Here is a 22,585-nt window from a genome sequence, read left to right as displayed (position 1 = left end):
CTGGACAGGAGATGTGCAAAGGAGAAGCTTCAAGGGCAGTGAAGCGGGACTCTCAAGTCTGTTTCTCTCCCTGCCTCTGTCTCCTGAAAATGGGAAAACAAAATGAGTCCACCAGAAGCTGCAGAACTCTGCAGTCAGTAAGTGTGGGGTGGGGGAGAAGAAGAGATATCAATCTCAGTACCCGAAGACAGAATTTGCATCACTGAGGTCTCCAGTTCAATCCCAGCATGCCCACATGCCAGAGCTAAGCAGTGCTGTGGTTACTGTCTCTGTCCCCTTCTCTCTCTTTCATAAAGAAATACAACCAACAACCCTAAAACTCTATGATATAATCAGGGGTAGCTAAGTTACCAATTAACTACTGAACATACAAATGCTCTCTGCATTTTCTAGTATTTCAAAAAGAACTCAAGGACCATTTGCTCTTAACCTAGATCTAAGCTGAACATTTCAGCTATTCTCATTTGAGTGGGCAAGAGAAAAACTAACAGCAAAAGGAAAAGAAAAAGAAAAAAAAAAAAAAAGCTGAACTCAAACTACAATGCCCTGCAGTCAGAAACTGCAAACAGGAAATGGTCCACAGCTGGGGAAATCTTTGCTTTGCTTCCACAATTCTGAAGCAATAACTGTCCTCTAACTGTAGGGGAGACGCAGACTCTTGTGTAAGCTGCACAACTGCCCCAAAGTTCATGGAAATAAGAGGTCAGAGGCACAGAGTTCTGCCTGGACTAGCCTCTTTCTGTGTGTCTCTACTTGCAAAGAGCTTCTACGTGTCGTTTATGAAGCTCTAGTTAGGCGGGAGCAGAGGGGATCTTGTGGTTTAAATGCTTTTCCTCTGCCCCTCGACAATCCACCTCATTGGAGATTGGACCAGTTACTCCCTTCGGTTCCCATTTTGGGGCTTAGTTGCGACTGGATGTCGTTCTCTGTTAAGTCCTCAACAATGTCTTCAAGGGTGGTGTGCTTCTAGGAGCAGAGACCAGGCCTGTTTTCTTTGCAGTGGTTTTAAACAAACAGACCAAAAGAGATTAAATATAATTTTGGTAGAAAGGTGTTATTTTTTTTAAAGATTCACTTATTACAGACGAGAGTGTTTCAGATGAGAGAAGGAGAGAGAGAGAAGTCAGAGCACACTGTGGTACACGCAGTAGTAGGGATGGAACCAGCAACCTCAGGCAAGCCTGGTGCTCCTCACCTGCACAAGTCCCCCTGCCGCTCCTCTTAAGCAAGGTAACTAACTACTGCACTGCAAAGGAAGCCTCAACCACTAATTCCCTAAAGGGCAAACAAAAGCACAGATGTGAGGCACTCCAGGACCAACCCACACTAGACATAACACTTAACCCAAGAACAACAAACAAGCCATGTTGGGAGGAGAGCTTGATTAGGAAGGGGTTTTTAAGTAAAGGGAGAATTCAAATACTGCAAAGTCAACTAAAGAAATACTTCTAATTTCTTTTTTAAATGCTATGATCTACTAAAAATACACCACTAATCAAATGCTACAATAGGTATTTCACATAAAAGCCCGTGTACTTAAAATTTCACCGCTTGAGGAACAAAATAGACCGTTTTCACCACTAAGAGGCAGCATTCCCTAGACACAGTCATGCAGGACAACCAGCCTGACTTGTGAGAAAAAACAGCTAATCACTGAGGGGGGTGGGGGATAGTGCCCATGTCACTGACTTCAACTAGAAATTCACAAGAAAGTTGAAAAGGTGGACCTCAAGTGGGATTATGGAGGAGTGGTCTGGAGGACCGGAGGCAAGAGTTGATATGCGTTTACCCTACTTTTATTCTTATTCAGCAATAGTTATACTAGACACATCCTTCCCTCACTTGAATTTCTGATGTGCATTTCAAACTTTTCATTTTGGAAAAGAGGTAGGCTCACAAGTACTCGCCACGCCCATCATCCATCAGCAGCTTCTCCCAAGAGTAACTCTTTGCAATGTGCCGCGTTTCATTTATTTATTTATTTGCCTCCAGGGTTATTGCTGGGGCTCGGCGCCTGCATTATGAATCCACTGCTCCTGGAGGCTATTTTTCCCCCTTTTGTTGCCCTTGTTGTGGTGGTTATTATTGTTATTGTTGATGTCGTTCGTTACTGGACAGGACAGAGAGAAATGGAGAGAGGAGGGGAAGACAGAGAGGGGGAGAGAAAGACAGACACCTGCAGACCTGCTTCACCGCCTGGGAAGCGACTCCCCTGCAGGTGGGAAGCTGGGGGCTCCAACTGGGATCCTTACACCGGTCCTTGTGCTTTGCGCCACGTGCACTTAACCCGCTGCGCTACTGCCCGACTCCCCATGCCGAGTTTTAACAAAACCCAGACACCAACAGCCAGTGGCACAAGACTGTCAACTACGCTATCTATAAAGGGTCCTACAATCCCCCCAGGTTTCTACATGCACTTGACTTGGGAGTGTTTGGCAAATATTTTCTCAAGAGTGCAGCCAGCCTATCCTACAAGGTAAACGAGCGACAGTATTTGCTGCAGCTGCTGCCAATATCAAAACTTTCCAAAAAAGGTTAAAATTCTGCAAAATTTGTATGGGTAACCGTGATGCTGACAGTCCCTAAAAACTCATTCTTATGGTATCAGATTCATATTGCTACTAACTTTTAATCTTTTTTCAGCGCTGGCTTTTAGTGGTGCAGGGAACTGAACCTGGGACTTTGGAACCTCAGGCATGAGAGTCTCTTTGTATAACCATTATGCTGTCTATCCCAGCCCTGGGAAGCAAAATTCTTCCAATTTTAGGTTCCAAACAGGCAATTTCTGTTAACTTGAGGCCTGAGACCTGCTAGTTCTTCTACCTCAAACCTTAATATTATTCTTACTGTTTTTACCAGACCACTGTTAAGCTTTGGTTTATAGTAATGCTGGGATCTTTTGTGCCTCAGGCAGGTAAATCTATTTTTTTTAATAGCTATTATACTATCTCCCCAGCCTTTCTGTTAACTTTCTTTTCTTTTTATTTTAAACAGAGCACTGCTCAGCTCTGGTTTATAGTGGTAGGGGGAATTGAGCCTGGGACTTCGGAGCCTCGGGCATGAGTCTCTTTGCATAACCATTATGTTATCTACCCCACTTTTAAGAAATACTATTTTCTAGGTTTTGATGTAGTATCAAAAACAGTGGTAATTATCCAGAAAGGCACTTAATGTATTCTACTCTTTTTCTAATATTTATATTTCCATATGTGAAGCTGCTTTTTTTTTTTTTTCTGGTTTACTTCTACCAAAACATTGTATTACAAGATGAATGAGGAGATTTTAAAATCTATCGAGTTTTAAATGTGGGGCCAGGAAGTGGCGCACCTGGTCAAGTGTGTGCATCACAGCACAAGGCCCCGGGTTCAAGCCTCTGCTCCCCACCAAAGCAGGTCAGCAGGTGTCTCTCTGTCTTTATCTCTTTCCTCCTCCAACCCCTTGCCCTCTCAGTTTCTCTCTGTCCTATCAAATTAAATAAAGTTAAAAGCATTTTTTTAAAAAAAAGTTTTATAACACAGGCAACAAAAGGGAAAAAATAAAAAAAGGTTTAAATTCCAAGTCAGTAAAAGCAGAACTACTCTGTATTAAAAAAATAAACAAGACTTTGATGTCCTTACTCATTTTCCTTCATTTTATTTATTTATTTTTAAACTTAATTTTATTTATTTATTTATTCCCTTTTGTTGCCCATGTCGTTTTATTGTTGTTATTGATGTCGTTGTTGTTGGATAGGACAGAGAGAAATGGAGAGAGGAGGGGAAGACAGAGAGGGGGAGAGAAAGACAGACACCTGCAGACCTGCTTCACCGCCTGTGAAGCGACTCCCCTGCAGGTGGGGAGCTGGGGGCTCGAACCGGGATCCTTATGCCGGTCCTTGTGCTTTGTGCCACATGTGCTTAACCCACTGCGCTACAGCCCGACTGCCCCTTTATTTTATTTTTTAAAGATTGTATTGTGGATCCTAAGTTCCAAGACTTTATAGAAATTATGGTGAAGACTTGCAGTCTTTTTTTGCCTCCAGCGTTATCACTAGGGCTCGTGGTCCGCACTCTGAATCCGTTGCTCTGTGACCACTTTGTCCTTTTTTTCCCCCCATTTTTTTGCTGTTGTTAGATGAAACAGAGAGAAACTGAGAGGACAGAGAGACAAAGAAGGAAAGAAAGACACCTGTAGACCTGCTTCACTCGTGAAGCAGACCCCGAGTGAAGCGGACCCCCTGCAGGTGGGAAGTGGGGGCTTGAACTTCGGTCCTGGTGTGTGGTAACGCGTGAGCTTAACCGGTGTGCCACCGCTCGGCCCCCATCACTGGCATACTTTCCAGTATACACTGCCTCGCCCATGAGGAAAATCAAAGGGAGCAGACAGACCGGGATGCCTCCTGGCGCAGGTCTGGACGCATAGTCAGCACCCACACAGCCCTCAAGTGTGACTCGGGACCTCGTCCCTGGCTGGGGGCATATCCCTCAACGCAGAGAACTTAATAATCTTAAGCCCCAATTCTCCACTTCTCAGCCATCTCATTACTGGGAGATTGGGTGCACTTACCTGTAAAATGGAATGTGAAGCTGCCACAGTGATCCAAAGAAAATATGTAAATAAGGGGCCAGGTGGTAGCACAGCGGGTTAAGCGCACATGGCACGAAGCGCAAGGATCCACGCGAGAATCCCGGTTCGAGCCCCCGGCTCCCTACCTCCTGCAGGAGGCTCACTTCACAGGTGGTGAAGCAGGTCTGCAAGTGTCTGTCTTTCTCTCCCCCTCTCTGTCTTCCCTTCCTCTCTTCATTTCTCTCTGTCCTATCCAATGATAGCAACAACAATAACAACAACAACAATAAACTATAAGGGCAACAAAAGGGAAAAATGGCCGCTAGGAGCAGTGGATTCCTAGTGCAGGCGCTAAGCCCCAGCAATAACCCTGGAGGCAAAAAAAAAAAAAAAAAGTAAATAATAAATAAAAAGCAATTCCCATGACCTCATGAAGTCTTAGTACTACCAGGGAAACAAATATAGTCTGTTTTAAAAGGTAAGAGAATCAAGCACAATCGACTGTATGAACTGGGAGCTCAGATTCCAGGTCTGAAGCTTCCCACAAGCTACACTTTACCTCAGCTCCTGTCCTGTATGACAAAGTGAAACAAGGAACAGAAGACGTGCAGCTGTACTAGGAGCGGAAGGTAGTAAGAAAAGTCAGTGACTTCAAACTTACTTGGGGCTTGAATGCTGTACCGGCTCACAGCAGGAAGCTCTAAGTGTAAGTCTCTATTTATTTATTGGGTAGAGACAGAAATGGAGAGAGAGAGGGAGAGATAAAGACCTTCTTTTATCTTATCTGTTAAGTTGCAGCTGCATCCATCATTGCTCAGTGTTTCCAGACTTCACGAGCTCTGGAGGAGGGCTTTTTAGAGTCTCCTGAGATGTGCTGTCTTCCTTGGGGGAGTCCCAAGGAGCCACCGAGTTCTGGGTGCTTTCCCAAAGTCCTCAGCCAATAATTGTAGGTGCTAAAAGTCAACCCAGAACCTGTCCCCTCCCAGCCCTTTGAGATCAGACTTCTTCTGCCTCCTCTACTGCTAAGCATGACTCCATATCTGTGTCTTGTTTGAGACTTTCTTCCTTGGCAAATGGTTAAAACAAAACAAAACAAAACAAAACAAAACAAAACAGCAGCCGGTCACTGTCAGCTTCTATGGGTCCCTGGGACTGCATGCATCCAAACAGAAGAGAGTGGTTCTTTTGTAATTAACCACAATATGAGCCGATTCCAGCTGTTCCTGTATCAGGGAAACCATCAGCACCTTCAAAGGGATTTTCAAATGTTTAAAAATATTTAATTAAATAATTAAAGGAATAGGAATAGGGGGTGTCCGGCCATTTCTTTCAGAACTTCCTTCTGTGTCTGTTCCTCAGTGGGGAGAAACAAGGTCTGCAGCTTGGGGTGTGTTAGGGAGAAAACTGGAGCGACGTATTTCCTTGCTTGGGAAGCAACAAGAGCCGTATGTCACCAGAAGGTGACAGGCAGTACAGAAGGTGGTAAAGACCATGCATTCAGGAACAGGGGAGATGAGAGAATGGTTAAACCAGCTATGCTCATGCCTGACGCCCTGAGGCCCCAGGTTCAATCCTCTACACTACCACACTGAGCAGTGCTCTGGTTTTCTTTTTAAAGGGGTCAGGTGGTGGCACACCCAGTTAAGCACACATAGTACTAAATGCAAAGACCCATGCAAGGACCTGGGTTCAAGCCCCCCCAGCTCCGCACCTGCAGTGGAAGTGGTGAAACGGGTCTGCAGATGTCTCTCTTTCTCTCTTTCTTTTTTGCCTCCAGGGTTACTGCTGGGGATTGGTGCCTGCACTAGGGATCCATTGCTCCTGGAGGCCGTTTTTTCCCCATTTTGTTGCCTTTGCTGTTGTTATTGTTATTATTGCCACTGATGGTGCTGTTGTATAGGACAGTTAAATTGAGAGGAGGGGAGCAGAAGGGGGAGAGAAAGACAGACACCTGCAGACCTGTTTCACCACTTGTGAAGCGACCCCCTTGCAAGTGGGGAACCAGGTGGCTCAAACCAGGATCCTTATGCTGGTCCTTGTGCTTTGTGCCACGTGTGCTTAACCTGCGGTGCTACCGCCCGATCTCCCCCTCCCTTTCTATCCCCCTCTCCCTTCTTGATTTCACTCTGTCCTATCCAAGAAAATGGAAAAAAAAATGGCTACCAGGAACAATGGTATTTTAGTGCCAGCATTGAGCTTCAGAAATAACTTTGGAGGCAAAAAAAGAAGAATGCATTCAGAAACAGAATACTGGACCCACATGTCATCTTACTAAAAGCGCACTGCCTTGCTCAGCAGGGGGGAGGGACTTGTGGCATAGGGAAGTGTAGAGAGGAATGCCAGGAAATGCGGAAGTAAAGACTCTTGACTCAAGTCCGATACATTTGGTCTCCTGGCAACTAAAGGCTAGTAAGATATTCCTGTGAAAACGCAGACCTCAGAGAGAGCAACACTTCCTTCTATTCTGAGCAAGTCCTTCACAGTGATCACCACAGTGAGTTTCACTTCCTCCTCCTCACCCTGCCACCCTTTGAGCAGTGCCACTAACAGAGGGGCATCTGGGAGCCAGAGGGAGACGTGAGAGAACCTCTTCTCACTAACAGACTCAAGCAATTTGGGATTTAAACAAATACCAGGAATTGGTCAAATGAGCCCCCGCATAAAGGACATCGAAGTGCTAAGGTCCAAAATTATACTCTCAAGTTTAAAATAAGAATTTTTTTCATCATTTTCTTTAAGGTTACATGTCACAACTAAGAAAAAAAAAACACACACAACACCTCAATGGTGTAAACACTCACTCACTTGAATTAGAATTAAGTTATCACAAAGACAGACATATATACACGCATCTATTTATCTAGTATGAAAGAGAAAAAAAACTGTTTTTGATCAACCAAATATTCAGGCTGAGGTAGTTTTCACTTTTTCCGAGAAATTATTTATCTGTAAGCTAGCCAAAATTTATCAAGTAGATTTGTGAGAGAAGAAATACAACAGATGGACCTGAGGTCACGAAGTCCTGAATTTAAACTCTGGAAGGAGAAAGGAAGGAAAGAAGGAAAGAAGGAAAGGAGAAAGAGAAAAAGAAGTAGAGAAAGAAAGGGAACAAAACAAAAACCCAGGAAACAAAACGCCACTTATCCTTTCCAGGGAAAAATAGAGGAAAATACAGTATTTTTTTTTTCTTTTGAACTTTTAAGGTTCTTTGCACTCCTATGGCACGAAGGGAGAAAAGGAACTTTATTTAAGTCAACTCATATGTGAATGTGCATAGCAGAGCTAGCTAGTTACTGGGTGAACACCATGGAGGGGGGTGTTTGCAGAAAACAGGGCCTCTGAGATCCTCAGCCTCCTGGAGTGTGCCCGCATCCCAAGCTGGCATCTCTAGGCCCCAGTTTATGAGGGGGGAGAGTGTGATGCTGAGGCTAGAACTCATCCTTGAGAGTCCCACAATTTATCTGCTAAGCCACTTCCTGGGTCATAGTCCCAAGACTTCGAGAAATTCTTCGTGTCATTAACTTCTGAAACCAACTTTCCTAAATCTCAAAAACAAACAAAAAAACCCCAAAACATTATTTTCTCTTGATAGGTTAAAATAATGTGGAAGTTTCTTTAAATATGATTTCATATCTAGAACTAAAAACCTTATTTAAAAAATTAAATCTCTGGACTGAAGGCTCGGAAGATTATCAAGTTGTTCCCCTTATGGTCTTGCTATTATGATTTGCTCAGGCTGTATTTTTTTTTTTTTTTAATCATGGATTTTTGAAATTGTAAAAATGACTTACCAGATTTTTCAGCAGTGTGGATAATTCCTTTGTAAGAGTAGAAAACTTGACAAAAGCAGTGCCAAGATCTGGGTTGTCACGACTTAAAAAGTTACTCCCAAACTTATCGAGAACTTGTGCATAGTTTTCTTCATTTTGTACGTGATCTAAAGGAGGAAGAGGAATCTGAGTTATTACTCACCACAATGATAAATTATTTTGAACACTGATCACTAGAAACTTTCAAAAGGAAAGAAACTGTATCCGCTACTCATTAAATGCATGCAGAAGGTGCTTACTTAGCAGGGCACCGAGTGCTTCTAGCCATTCCCTTCTTCTATCATAGCCCTAGGCTCACATATTCCGTCCACTCCACTCCCTAGAGGTTCATAGGTTAAATTGTCACCACATTATCATATAATTAAGAAACCATACCTATCAGAAAACAGAGAGGATATTTTCTATAAAATACCAGTCTTGGAATGCAAGAGAACAAGCCAAGCATTCTAAATTCTTGCTTTGCCAATCACTGTAATTTTCTTTAACTTTTGTCTAAGTCCCAGGTCTGAGAAATAACATCTGCAAAATGCTTTAAAAAAAATCTTTATTTACTGGACAGAGACAGAAATTGAGAGGAGGGGGTGAGATAGAGAGGGAGAGAGACAGAGAGACCCCTGCAGCCCTACTTCATCACTCATGAAGCTTTCCCCCTGCAGGTGGGGACCAGGGGCTTGAACCTGGGTCCTTGTACACTGTCATGTGTGTGCTTGACCAGGTGCGCCACTGCCTGGCCCCAATCTTACCAGTTTTAAACTTTCCTACCAACTCTCCTAGTTGGCATACAAGAAGCATTAATAAAAGCCATGTGACTGAATTTCCTTCCTTTTGAGTTTTAATAAAAACGGATCATAAAATGATAGCGACTAATATCTAAGGTTGTGGTGCTGAAGACTTGATTGACATAGAGAAACAAGTTTCTCAACTGAGCAAATATTCATAAACAAAAAAAGTTCCCCTCTCCTTGAAACACTTTCTCCTCTGGACTTCTAGGACATCGGACTCTTGGCTGTTCCTCTCTGCTGTCTCTACAATGAAGGCAATGAGAACCTAGGGAGAAGCAGACTGCTGGCCTCTGCGCTACTCTGACCAGTATCGACGGTGCCTCTCTTGGAATGTCACCTATGACTTCAGATAACTTCTATCAACTTCGTAACAACCCTGAAATTATGTCCTTAGCCCAAAACTAACCCTTCAAATATAGACCTGAATATTAACTGCCTGTTCAACATCTGCATTTGGATGCCAGTCATAAAATGCTCAAAACAAACCCTCGACTCTCAGTCTCCAACTCTCTGTCTCTCCAGTCTCAGTCAGTAATGGCAAATATGTTCCTGTAATTTTCCGGGCCCAAATCCATCAAGTTGTGTCTATTGCTTCGTTTTCTCACACACTTGTCTGCTCTACCTTACACTTCAAGTCTGACTTCTCATCATTTCCCCCAGCCGTCAGCCCTATCCAATGCCATCTCTGTCCTGATAGCTACAATTTTATTTACTGGTTTTTTGCTGCAGCTCTGACTACCCTCTCCAGCTCTGACTACCCTCTCCAGCTCTGACTACCCTCTCCAGCTCTGACTACCCTCTCCAGCTTGACTACCCTCTCCAGCTCTGACTACCCTCTCCAGCTTGACTACCCTCTCCAGCTTGACTACCCTCTCCAGCTCTGACTGACTACCCTCTCCAGCTCTGACTACCCTCTCCAGCTTGACTACCCTCTCCAGCTCTGACTGACTACCCTCTCCAGCTCTGACTACCCTCTCCAGCTCTGACTGACTACCCTCTCCAGCTCTGACTACCCTCTCCAGCTCTGACTACCCTCTCCAGCTTGACTACCCTCTCCAGCTCTGACTACCCTCTCCAGCTTGACTTCCCTCTTCAGCTCTGACTACCCTCTCCAGCTCTGACTACCCTCTCCAGCTCTGACTACCCTCTCCAGCTTGACTACCCTCTCCAGCTCTGACTACCCTCTCCAGCTTGACTTCCCTCTTCAGCTCTGACTACCCTCTCCAGCTCTGACTACCCTCTCCAGCTCTGACTACCCTCTCCAGCTCTGACTACCCTCTCCAGCTTGACTACCCTCTCCAGCTTGACTACCCTCTTCAGCTCTGACTACCCTCTCCAGCTCTGACTACCCTCTTCAGCTCTGACTACCCTCTCCAGCTCTGACTACCCTCTCCAGCTTGACTACCACTACCCTCTCCAGCTGACTACCCTCTCCAGCTCTGACTACCCTCTCCAGCTTGACTACCCTCTTCAGCTCTGACTACCCTCTCCAGCTCTGACTACCCTCTCCAGCTCTGACTACCCTCTCCAGCTCTGACTACCCTCTCCAGCTTGACTACCCTCTTCAGCTCTGACTACCCTCTCCAGCTCTGACTACCCTCTCCAGCTCTGACTACCCTCTCCAGCTCTGACTACCCTCTCCAGCTCTGACTACCCTCTCCAGCTTGACTACCCTCTCCAGCTCTGACTGACTACCCTCTCCAGCTCTGACTACCCTCTCCAGCTTGACTACCCTCTCCAGCTCTGACTGACTACCCTCTCCAGCTCTGACTACCCTCTCCAGCTTGACTACCCTCTCCAGCTCTGACTGACTACCCTCTCCAGCTCTGACTACCCTCTCCAGCTCTGACTACCCTCTCCAGCTCTGACTGACTACCCTCTCCAGCTCTGACTACCCTCTCCAGCTCTGACTGACTACCCTCTCCAGCTCTGACTGACTACCCTCTCCAGCTTGACTACCCTCTCCAGCTTGACTACCCTCTCCAGCTCTGACTACCCTCTCCAGCTCTGACTACCCTCTTCAGCTCTGACTACCCTCTTCAGCTCTGACTACCCTCTCCAGCTCTGACTACCCTCTCCAGCTTGACTACCCTCTTCAGCTCTGACTACCCTCTCCAGCTCTGACTACCCTCTCCAGCTTGACTACCCTCTTCAGCTCTGACTACCCTCTTCAGCTCTGACTACCCTCTCCAGCTCTGACTACCCTCTACAGCTCTGACTACCCTCTCCAGCTCTGACTACCCTCTTCAGCCTACTGTCAGGGCACCATTCAGAGTGACCCTGTTAAAACGTGCATCAGACTGTGCGGCTCCAATGGCAGAGATCACTGGTAACCACAGGCTCCGGATCCTTGCAAGCTTCTTCCACGCCCTTGAAATGACAAGGCACAGAATCCAATTTGCACTAAGCCAGGAAATCTATGTGGAGGTGATGTGTTCCAATCTCACGTGGAAGCCTTTCAAATGTCTGTGCTTAAGTCCCCACTTCTCCCTTCCCCTGTCGTGCAGTACAGGAACGCAAGAGTTTGTAAAGTGGTGTACAACAGATTCACTATATATATAAACAAATATCTATCATATTTGTTTATATATATAAAATCATATTCACAGGTTTGATTCAAACCGCGCCTCTCTCTTTATAAAGTCTACCCTTAGTTGACAATGACCTCTTCTGGTCCATAATTCTTGGTCCCTCAAGGCCAATCTGTTTCTCTTCTCTTTCTTTCTTTTTTTTTTTTGCCTTCAGCGTTATCACTGGGGCTCGGTGCCAGCAATATGAATCCACAGCTCCTGGTGGTCATTCTTTCCATTTGATTGGTTATAACAGAGAGAAACTGAGAGAGAAGGGGGGAGAGAGAGAAAGAGAGAGAGATACCTGCAGACATGCTTCACCCCTTGTATCAGACCCACTGCTGGTGGGGAACGGGGGCTCAAACCTGGGTCCTTGAGCTTACTACTATGTGCGCTTACCTGGGTGCACTACCGCCCAGCCCTGAAAGCCAATCTAGATTCTACTTCTTTCCACCATAGTCGTATAACTACAAATTATTCTTGGTCACCAGACCGTCAAGAGACAAGAATAGTTTCTGCCTAAATCTTTGTTTTAATTCCCCCCCCCCCCAACAAACAGACACCACTGTATATTTCTCAGTGAGCTGAACTTAGGAAGCTCTGTAAATTCTCTTAATGACTTGTATTCGTTGGTTTCCTTTTCAGGGAAAAGCATCCCCTGTATTTTATTTTTTAATTGCCACCAGGTTTACTGATGGGGCTCAGTGCCTGCAGGATGAATCCACTGCTCTCAACAGCTGTTTTTCCCCCCCTTCTTTTATTTTAAACTGGAGGTGGTGTTTTGTACCAAAGTAAAAGACTGGGGGGGCGGCTAGTTCAGGTCCTGGAACATGATGGCAGAGGAGGACCTAGTGGGGGTTGCATTATTATGTGGAAAACTGGGAAGTGTTATGCATGTAGAAATTATTGTATTTTGTTGTCGACTATAAAACATTAATCCCTAATAAAGAAATTTTAAAAAGGAGCACAGAGTGGCTAGATGGACTTATAAATAGTTCCTTATAATCAATATAAAGGCAAAGGGATGGGAAAATTAAAAGGCAGAAAAAGGTAATAAGACAGGATGACAATAACAAGAACAAATTCTTTCTCTCCTTTCCTTTCCTTCCCTTCCCTTCCCTTTCCCTTCCCTTCCCTTCCCTTCCCTTCCCTTCCCTTCCCTTCCCTTCCCTTCCCTTCCCTTCCCTTCCTTTCTTTTTTTGCCTCCAAGGTTATCACTTGGGTTCAGTGCCTGCACTATGAACCCACTGCTCCTCTGAACATTTTTAAAAATTTTTTTAATTTTTGAAGGGGGGGGGGAAGAGAGAGAGACCTGCAGCCCTGATTTACTATTTGTGAAACTTCGCCTATGCAGGCAGGGACTGGGGGCACCAGGGCCTGGCCCCATGAAGTATTTCCCTGTTAGACCTCACGGCTGTTCAGTAATTCAGGTCCAACTTGAAAACAGTTCATTCTCAGGCACGACCTCCACAACTGCAAGGGAGGGAGGGGCGCTCACAGAAACAGAACTTGCATTTCAACTAGGGGATGTGCCAGGGAGGAAGCCTACATCCTTCCCTTACTGAGGGAAACAATGTCACTTCAGAGCAGTGAATCAAACTCGGACCTGCCAAGCTTCGCATCACCAAAATTTCATGATGCCTACAGTGCACATCAGCGTTTCAGGCTGAGATACTGAGAACCAAGGTAAAATGCTGCCCAAGTTCACTCAGTGAACTGGCTCAGGCAGACATCAAAGGAAGGTTGCATCCACTCCAGACAGGCTGCACCCACCCTTCCCATCCTGGAGCTACTCCAGCTACCATCTCACCACAAAACACCCTCTGCCCCCTCCTTGCACCAGGCCTGTCCAGCGGTTGGAGGCCAACACAAAAGTAGACTTTGGCTGCCTATTCATTTCCACTGTTTCACCGGAACTGTTTCAGTGGTTAAACATAAGGATGTGTTTGTTTGCTTGAAAACAACAAAACATTTCAAGCAAAACGCATCAAAATCTTTAGATAAAAAACAGCATATTGGTACACCCTCCTCAGAACCAAGAAAGGGAATATAACAGGATTCCCTCTCACTCTCTCTCTCTCTCTCTCTCTTTTTGCTGGCCCTCCTCAGCCTTTCCCAGCTCCTGTCTTGTCCCTCTCCTCTCTGTGTCCCCAGACACAGCCGTGCTCTTAAATTAGGATGCCATCCAGCGGTTGGACAGACTTAAGAGAAGCTCTCAGAAGGGATGGACTCACCACAAAGTCAGGTAAACCTGGCTAAGGAAGGGTGAGCTAGCATCTGCGGAGAACTGTTTCTCACCCGACTGCTGTTAAGGAAATCATATTTGCAGGGGCAGAGCCAGACTTAATAAGCAGATGAAAAAGAAAATGTGATGCAAGAAAGGCAGAGGGGGCACTGGATAAATAAGCAGAGGCTGGGGGACGGGTCCTGTGCGCCACCGTCTCTGCAACTGCGTCTCTGTGCCTCCCCGTCTTCGTGTCACCTGCATGTGGGGTCCCTCAGGGTAGGCACGTTTCAACATGAAACAGTCTGTGAGTCTGACGGCAATGACAATGAGTGAACATGTCGGGGGCTCAGCGTGAGGTACTCGGTGAACAGCACCTGGCATGTGGGGCGAGCCCCGAAGTGTCTCCATGCATGTCTCCGACTAGCTACCGTACAGAGCAACGTACTTAAGGAGAAACAGCCCTGAGGGCCAGGTGGTGCAGCATCAGTCAAGCGAACGCTGTGTCCGGCCCTGAGCCCCCACGCCCCACCTGCAGTGGGGATGCTTCACCAGTGGTGAGGCGGGTCTGCAGGTCTCCTCCTCGAGCCCCCCCGCCCCCCTTCTCCTCTTCTCTCCGCCCTGCCCTGTCCAGTAGAAAGGGAAAAGTAGACCGTCCGGCGGTAACACAATGATGGCATCAACAACAACAATAATAACCCCAACAAGGCTACAACAACAAGGGCAACAAAAGGGGAAAAAATGGCCTCCAGGAGCGGTGGATTCCGGCGCCGAGCCCCAGCAATAACCCTGGAGGCAAAAAGGAAGGGAGGCAGGGAGGGAGGGAGGGAGGAAAGGAAGGGAGGGGGGGGAGGAGGAAGGAAGAATGGAAGGAAGGAAGGAAGGATGGAAGGATGGAAGGAAGGAAGGAAAGAAAGAAAAAGCATTGAAAATGATGCTTCACATTTTTGTCATCATCATTTCCATACTGCACAAATGAGACTAAGGTTTTCCTAGGCAGGTTTGTTAACAGGCAGAAAATGAGGCTGAAATGACCACAGGACGTGAGCTCAGATCTACGGGGATGCAGAGGCCACACAGGCTCCAAACATGAATATGGGCCCCAGATCAGATCACATCAAATCGATGGGGCTTACAGTCAACAATATTTATACACCTTTCCCATATTTGGGTGCTACTCTCTTCCCTGATCCAGCTTTCTGGTCCTTCTGCCAGCCATGACATCATCTCCCCAGACAGTAACTACAATCCACCTGCATGTCAGATTTCAGGCTCAGGGAAAAAAAAAGAAAAGAAAAAAGAAATAGTATAGCCATAGGCCCTTTGGAATATAACTAAAATATGACTACTAGCTATCTACAAAATGGAGACCACCCCACACCCAACTCTTAATCTGCACTACTCCAGCCTTTAGGTTCATGATTGGTAACAACATGTTTGGCTTTATATGTTAACTCTTTTTCCAGCCACCGGGTTCCAGATGCCAGCATGATGCCAACCAGACTTCCCTGGGCAGACGACCCCACCAATGTGTCCTGGAGCTCTGCTTCTCCAGAGCCCTTCCCCACTAGGGAAAGAGAGAGACAGACTGGGAGTATGGATCCACCTGTCAATGCCCATGTTCATCGGAGAAGCAGTTACAGAAGCCAGACCTCCCACCTTCTGCACCCCATAATGACCCTGGGTCCATGCTCCCAGAGGGCTAAAGAATAGGAAAGCTATCAGGGCAGGGGATGGATCCGACTCCCTGTTCTTATTTTTCAACTTTTATGAGTGGGATCATTCCATATTCAGCCTTCTCTCTCTCTTTTTTTAATTTATTTATAAATAGGAAACACTGACAAAACCATACGATAAGAGGGGTAAAACTCCACACAATTCCCACCACTAGAACTCTGTATCTCATCCCCTCCCCTGACAGCTTTCCTATTCTTTATCCCTCTGGGAGCATGGACCCAGGGTCATTGTGGGATGCAGAAGGTGGAAGGTCTGGCTTCTGTAATTGCTTCCTCACTGAACATGGGTGTTGACAGGTCGATCCATACTCCCAGCCTGTCTCTCTCTTTCCCTAGTGGGGAATCAGAGCTCCAGAACACATTGGTGGGGTCGTCTGTCCAGGGAAGTCTGGCTGGCATCATGGTAGCATCTGGAACCTGGTGGCTGAAAAGAGAGTTAACATATAAAGCCAAACAAGTTGTTGACTAATCATGAACCTAAAGGCTTGAGTAGTGCAGATGAAGAGTGTGTGTGTGTGTGTGGGGGGGGGGTCCTGCATTTTGTAGATAGCTAGTAGGCATATTTTAGTTATATTCCAAAAGGCCTGTGGCTATACTATTTCTTTTCTTTTCATTTTTTTTCTCCCTGAGCCTGAAATCTGATATGCAGGTAGATCCTAGTTACTGTCTGGGGAGATGATGTCATGGCTGGGAAAAGGACCAGAAAGCGGATCTGGGAAGAGAGTAGCTCCAATATGGGATGTTCCTACTTATGACCACAGAATGTGAATGTGAGCTCAGATTTACAGGGATGCAGAGGTCACATAGGCTCCTAAACTGAATATGGGCCCCAGATCACATCAAATTGATGGGGTTTACAGTCAACAATATTTATACATCCTTCTCCTTTTGGCTGATCTCACTTGACAGGATTCCTTCAAGCTCTATCCAAGATGAGGTGAAGGTGAAGTCACCATTTTGAATATAAAGCTGAGTGGTGTTCCACTATACATACTACCACTTACTCAACCCTCACCTGTTGTTGGACACCTGGGTTGCTTCCAGGCTGTGGTTATAATAGTTACTATTAACCATTCTCCAGATGCCAAAACTGGATGAGAGACTGAGCGGGCTGTCCAGGTGAGTGATGCTCCTAAGAGAGTAGTGGCAGACACTGACTAGAGACCGTGCTCGTCACTCAACCGCGTGGGTGAGTCTCAGTGCCACTGCCGAGTTTCCCAATGTGAGTCAAATGTCAAGTGACCAAGAGACCCAAACGCTCAAGCCTTAGCTCCAGTCTCTAAAACGTGACTCTGGGCAGGTGACTGGGCTATCAGGGACTTAGTTTCATTTGTGAAGGCAAGTCTGACCAGTCACGTGCACGTCACTCCTCGCCTTCTCCTGGAGGTGGGGATGGTGAAGAGGTGACGGCTTTGCGATTAACGTGAAAGATCTTTTGGGAGAGCAGCAGCAGCAGCCGCCGCCGCCGCCACAGAGAGCACTGTAAAACCACCGCACGCCATCTCTGCTTCACGAGTGCCTTGAGACCCCTCTTAAAAAAAAAAATTAAAGAATATGTTTACTTATTATTGAATAGAGAAAGGCAGAAATTGAGAGGGGAGGAGGCGACAGAGAGGGAGAGAGACAGAGCTACCTGCATCCCTGCTTTCACCACTTGTGAAGTTTTCCCCCTGCAGGTGGGGACCACGGGCTTGAATGGGGGTCCTTGTGCGCTGTGACGTGAGTGCCACTGCCTGGCCCCTCATATTTCTCTATCACGACTTAGACACAAGTTGTTTATTCTTTATAAGAAAGAATTCTGATTAGTAAATACAAACGTCTCATGAGCAACTCTTAAGAAATCCACTCCCATAACCTAGACATACACCAGTTTCTGTGAGAGAGAGCGTATGCGCACACGTATCCATAAACTACTGCAAAATATATACCTGAAAGCAGGATTACACTAGAGTTTGCAGTGAGTACCTCCCCAACACTTCCTCTCCACTATTCCAATCTTGGGATCCATGTTTGCTCAACAAATTGTTTGGCTTTGTATGTTAACTCTCTTTTCAATCACCAGGTTCCAGATGCCACCAGGATGCTGGCTAGGCTTCCCTGGATTGAAGACCCCACCAATGTGTCCTGGAGCTCAGCTTCCCCAGAGACACACCTTACTAGGGAAAGAGAGAGGCAGACTGGGAGTATGGACCGACCAGTCAACGCCCATGTTCAGCGGGGAAGCAATTACAGAAGCCAGACCCTCTACCTTCTGCAACCCTCAACGACCCTGGGTCCATGCTCCCAGAGGGCTAGAGAATGGGAAGGCTAGCATGGGAGAGGGTGGGTTATGGGGATTGGGTGGTGGGAATTGTGTGGAGTTGTACCCCTCCTACCTTATGCTTTTGTTCACTAATCCTTTCTTAAATTAAAAATTTAAATAAAAAAAATAAAATAAAAAATAAAAAATAAAAAATAAAAAAAAAAAAAAAGAAATCCACCCTCAAAAAAAAAATCTCCGAGCCCAGAGCCCATATAGCTCAGCTGGACAATGTTCTGCTTTGCCAGTCAGCCCCCACTGCTACGAAAGGCTTTCAGCACTGGGGCTTCTCTCTTCTTGAAAAAGGCAGTCGTGCGTGTGCACGTGTGTGTGTGTGTGTGTGTGTGTGTGTGTGTGTGTGTGTGTGTTTCACTCCTGATTGTCCAAGGCCATCTGGATTTGTTCTTGTCCAGTTCTAGCCAAGCCTCCGTGAGATTCTGCCACAGCTGCTGGGGTGTTATCTGCAAAGTCAGCACACCGATTTGCATCTGCACAGCAGTGGCGATGCCGTGAACTAAACACAGGCCCGGGATGAGACGTCTGCAGTGTCCCACAGGGCTGTCACTCTGGCATTGGCTACATGGGCGTTTGGACAGCCCCACGGCAGCAGACGCAGAAGCGTTCTCTCTCTCTTCAGACTCTCTTCACCGCTCAGGCTTCCTAACTGCATATACATCACAGTGTGGTTTGCTGAAGGCGCCTCAGGCAATTTTAATACTTGGAAATGACGCCCTTACAAGAAGCTACAAAGGGAACAACGGACACCTCTCTTACTGCAACCTCCCTCAGTACCTGTCATACAACATAGCAAAGCCTTCTTAAGAAATAAATGGAGCCCCCGGCTGGCTCCCCACCTGCAGGGGAGTCGCTTCACAGGCAGTGAAGCAGGTCTGCAGGTGTCTGTCTTTTTCTCTCCCTCTCTGTCTCCCCTCCTCTCTCCATTTCTCTCTGTCCTAACAATGATGATATCAATAACAACAATAACTACAACAACAATAAAAACAAGGGCAACAAAAGGGAAAATAAATAAATATAAAAATATATTAAAAAAATAAATAGAGAGGCCAGGCGGTGGTGGACATCATATGAAGTGCAAGGATCCTGGCTGGAGCCCCTGGCTCCCACCTGCAGAGGGGTCGCTTCACAAGTGGTAAAGCAGGTCTGCAGGTGTCTGTCTTTCTCTCTCTATCTCCTCTCCTACTCAATTTCTCTTTGTCCTATCCAAAAAAAAAAAAAAAAAAAAAGCCACAGGAACAGTGGCCCAGCTTAAGCTCACTAACCCTGGAGGCAAAATTTAAAAGAAAGAAGGAACATGGGTGCAGCTGGTTGAGGTCACACACTACAGGGCGCAAGGAGACAGGTTCACGCCTGCAGCCCCCATCTGCAGGGGAAAAGCTTTGTAAGTGGTGAAGCAGGGCTGCAGGTCTCTCTCCCTCTCCCTCTCCCTCTCCCTCTCCCTCTCCCTCTCCCTCTCCCTCTCTCTCTCCCTCTCTCTCTCTTCCTACCTTCTCCGTTTCTGGCTGTCTCTATCTAGTAAGTACCGATAATTTTAAAAAGTTAGAAAACGAAATAAATGAGTAAATGTAGTTTTAAAAAATATGGCCAGCACCATAAGCTCACATCAAGCACCCCCAGTGGGATACACAGAAGTCATCAAGCTCGCAAACTTGGGCAGAGCTCTTAGTCCATCTGAGCTTTAGCTTCCTGGATTATAAAACAGAGAAAGGGAGTTAAGCGCACGTGGCGCAAAGCACAAGGACGGGCCTAAAGATCCCGGTTCGAGCCCCCGGCTCCCCACCTGCAGGGGAGTCGCTTCCCAGGCGGTGAAGCAGGTCTGCAGGTGTCTGTCTTTCTCTCCCCCCCCTCTGTCTTCCCCTCCTCTCTCCATTTCTCTCTGTCCTATCCAACAATGATGACATCAATAACAACAACAATGATAACGACAATAACTATAAAAAGGGCAACAAAAGGGAAAATAAATAAATAAAAGAAAAAAGAATAAAAAAATAAGAATAAAAATAATTAGAGAGGATCTGGTAGTTGTGCTCCTGGTTAAGTGTTACCTGCAGGGGGAGTGTATCATGAGTGGTGAGGCAGGTCTGTAGGAATCTGTCTTTCTCTAGTTCTCTACCGCTCAAGCTCTCTATATCCCCTGTCAAATAAAAATAGAAATAAAAAAAAAAAAGGAACAAATGACCACTGGGCGCAGTGAATTCATAATGTAGGCACCAACCCCCAGCAATAGCCTTGGAGGGGGAAGAAAAAAGCCCACCCAGGCCGCTCAGGTTAATCCCGAGGAAGGGCATTACTTACTGGACACTCAGACTACCCAGAGGGAATGAGAACTGCGTTTTAGGCGGCAAAGGAGTTTCCCTCTGATTTCACACGCAGGAACGAGTCCCTATGCAGGGCAAGGGTGCCCATTTGCTTCGTAGGTAATAAAAGTGAAGTTCCTAGGAAGCAGCTGTCTCGCCAGAACAGCAGGCAGGCTCACCTCGGCTCTGCCAGGGGGCCACTGAGACTATCTCTCTCTCTTTTTTCTTTTCTTTTTTCTTTTTAAAGGATTTTCTTTATTTATTCATGAGTAAGACAGGAGAGAGAGAAAGAACCAGATATCACTCTGGTACATGTGCTGCCGGGGACTGAACTCAGGACGTCATGCTTGACAGTCCAGTGCCTTAGCCACTGCGCCACCTCCCGGACCACTCTTTTTTTCGTTTTTTGAATTTCTTTTTTATTTTAATCTTATTTATTTATTATTGGATAGGAATTGAGAGGGGAGGAAGAGACAGAGAGAGAGACAGAGAGATGCCTGCAGCCCTGCTTCACCACTTGGGAAGCTTTCCCCTGCAGGTGGGACTAGGGACTTGAACCCGGGTCCTTGTTCACTGTAACCTGTGTGCTTACCTAGGTGTGCCATTGCCTGGCCCCTGCAAAGACTACTTCTCTCGCTCACTGAGAGGTAACATCGAGCATACACAAATACAACAGCAGTACAGAACTCTCTGAAAAGGGATGTTCCTGAAAGTGGTCAAGTAAGAGAAGGCAGGCCGCAGAATTACAAACAAGCCAGGTGCCGTCGAAGTGTGTGCCTCTGCGATCCAAAAATCACAGAAACCCGCAGAGCTAGCTGGGTGGCCCCGGGCTCACCCCTGTTGCGTGCACACACATGCACTCAGACATACGCACACAACCGACCGGAATACTGTGAGGGACAAATTCTTATGAAGGCACACTTAGTATTTTCTTCAGTGAGCCCATCTGAGGTTTCTGGAGCAAACTAGTTAAAACTCATTAAACTTTCCCAGTGAGAAAAAAAACAACAACAGACATTGTAAAGACATTGTCTTAAGAGGCCAAATGCGATTCTCCACAAAGAAAAAGTGAATGTTTGAACAATTATCTGATATAAGGAGTATCTGAGAACTGCCGTCTGTGAATGCAAGTGGCAACCTTGTGACGGCTGGGCAGAAGCGTCCTCCCTCAAGCTCTGCCCTTCTGTCTTCACAGCACTGGTTACCCACTTCAGGATCAATACCAACTTGCTGGCTTGATTTTCATAACCGTGCAGGGCACCAGGAAGAAAGGAAAAAAAATCGATAGGTAGTTATTTTTCTGGGTAAAAACTTAACTGGAAAGCCTCTTGAGCCCTAGAAATAAAGACTCACAATTTCATGTCTGCATCCAAGGCACAGATGGAATTCACCACATGCACAACTGCTTCCTGGAGGTTTTCACAGGACATGGTAGCCTGAAAAGGAGCCTCAAGGGAAGTATTATGCACGTACAAACTACTGTATTTACTGTCGAATGTAAAACGTTAATTCCCCAATAAAGAAATTAAAAAAAAGAAAAAAGAGAGGAAAAAAAAAAGAGAGAAGGAGCATGATAGATTCACTTCACTCCAAGTCGTTGGGAAACATGCACCAAAGAGAGCAGGTTTACACGAGTCTTTTTGATTCCTTCCCCCTTTTGTTGCCCTTATTGTTGTAGTCTTGTTGTGGTTATTATTATTGTTGTTGTTGATGTTGTTCATTGTTGGATAGGACAGAGAGAAATGGAGAGAGGAGGGGAAGACAGAGAGGGGGAGAGAAAGACAGACACCTGCAGACCTGCTTCACCGCCCGTGAAGCGACTCCCCTGCAGGTGGGGAGCTGGGGGCTCGAACGGGGATCCTTACGCCGGTCCTCAGGCTTTGTGCCGCGTGCGCTTAACCCGCTGTGTCACCGCCCGACTCCCCACGAGCCTTTCTCTGAGTTCCGTACACAGAAGCAAAAACAATGACCCTCCAGATCAGAGTTTAAGCAGATCTTTGTACAGGAAAACTCCTCATCTAGTGTGATGGATGAGCCATGAGTCAGGCCAGAGCAGGGTCAAACAGTAATCTGGAATACGAGGCAGCAAGGAGCAGGAGAGCCACAGTCTGTGACTGCAAGTGTCACAGGAGGGTCGACATTTAAGGCCGAAAGGCGGTCGTCAAAGAAAACCGTGGTTAGGACCACCAAACAGCTGCTTTGTCATGTCTGACTCAGATTCAAGCCTGGCTCCTACACTGGAGAAAGGAAGAGAGAGGGAGAGGAAGGGGGAGAGCAAGAAGGA

General features: G+C 46.3%; 1 protein-coding gene across 4 annotated transcripts in view; it reads right to left on the bottom strand.

The window, feature by feature from the left end:
- Nucleotides 1–22,585, bottom strand: part of ASAP1 (ArfGAP with SH3 domain, ankyrin repeat and PH domain 1) — a 422,920-nt gene that overhangs the window by 137,815 nt on the left and 262,520 nt on the right. For all 4 annotated transcript variants that reach the window (XM_060201453.1, XM_060201446.1, XM_060201440.1 and 1 more), the window contains one exon: nucleotides 8,337–8,482. In XM_060201453.1, coding sequence (XP_060057436.1) covers nucleotides 8,337–8,482 — 146 coding nt within the window. The remainder of the gene's footprint in view (nucleotides 1–8,336; nucleotides 8,483–22,585) is intronic.

Source organism: Erinaceus europaeus, chromosome 1 (genome assembly GCF_950295315.1).
Source record: "Erinaceus europaeus chromosome 1, mEriEur2.1, whole genome shotgun sequence".
Lineage (NCBI taxonomy): Eukaryota > Metazoa > Chordata > Mammalia > Eulipotyphla > Erinaceidae > Erinaceus > Erinaceus europaeus.
The sequence above is the reverse complement of the archived record's forward strand: the minus strand, read 5'-3'. Positions and strand labels throughout refer to the sequence as shown.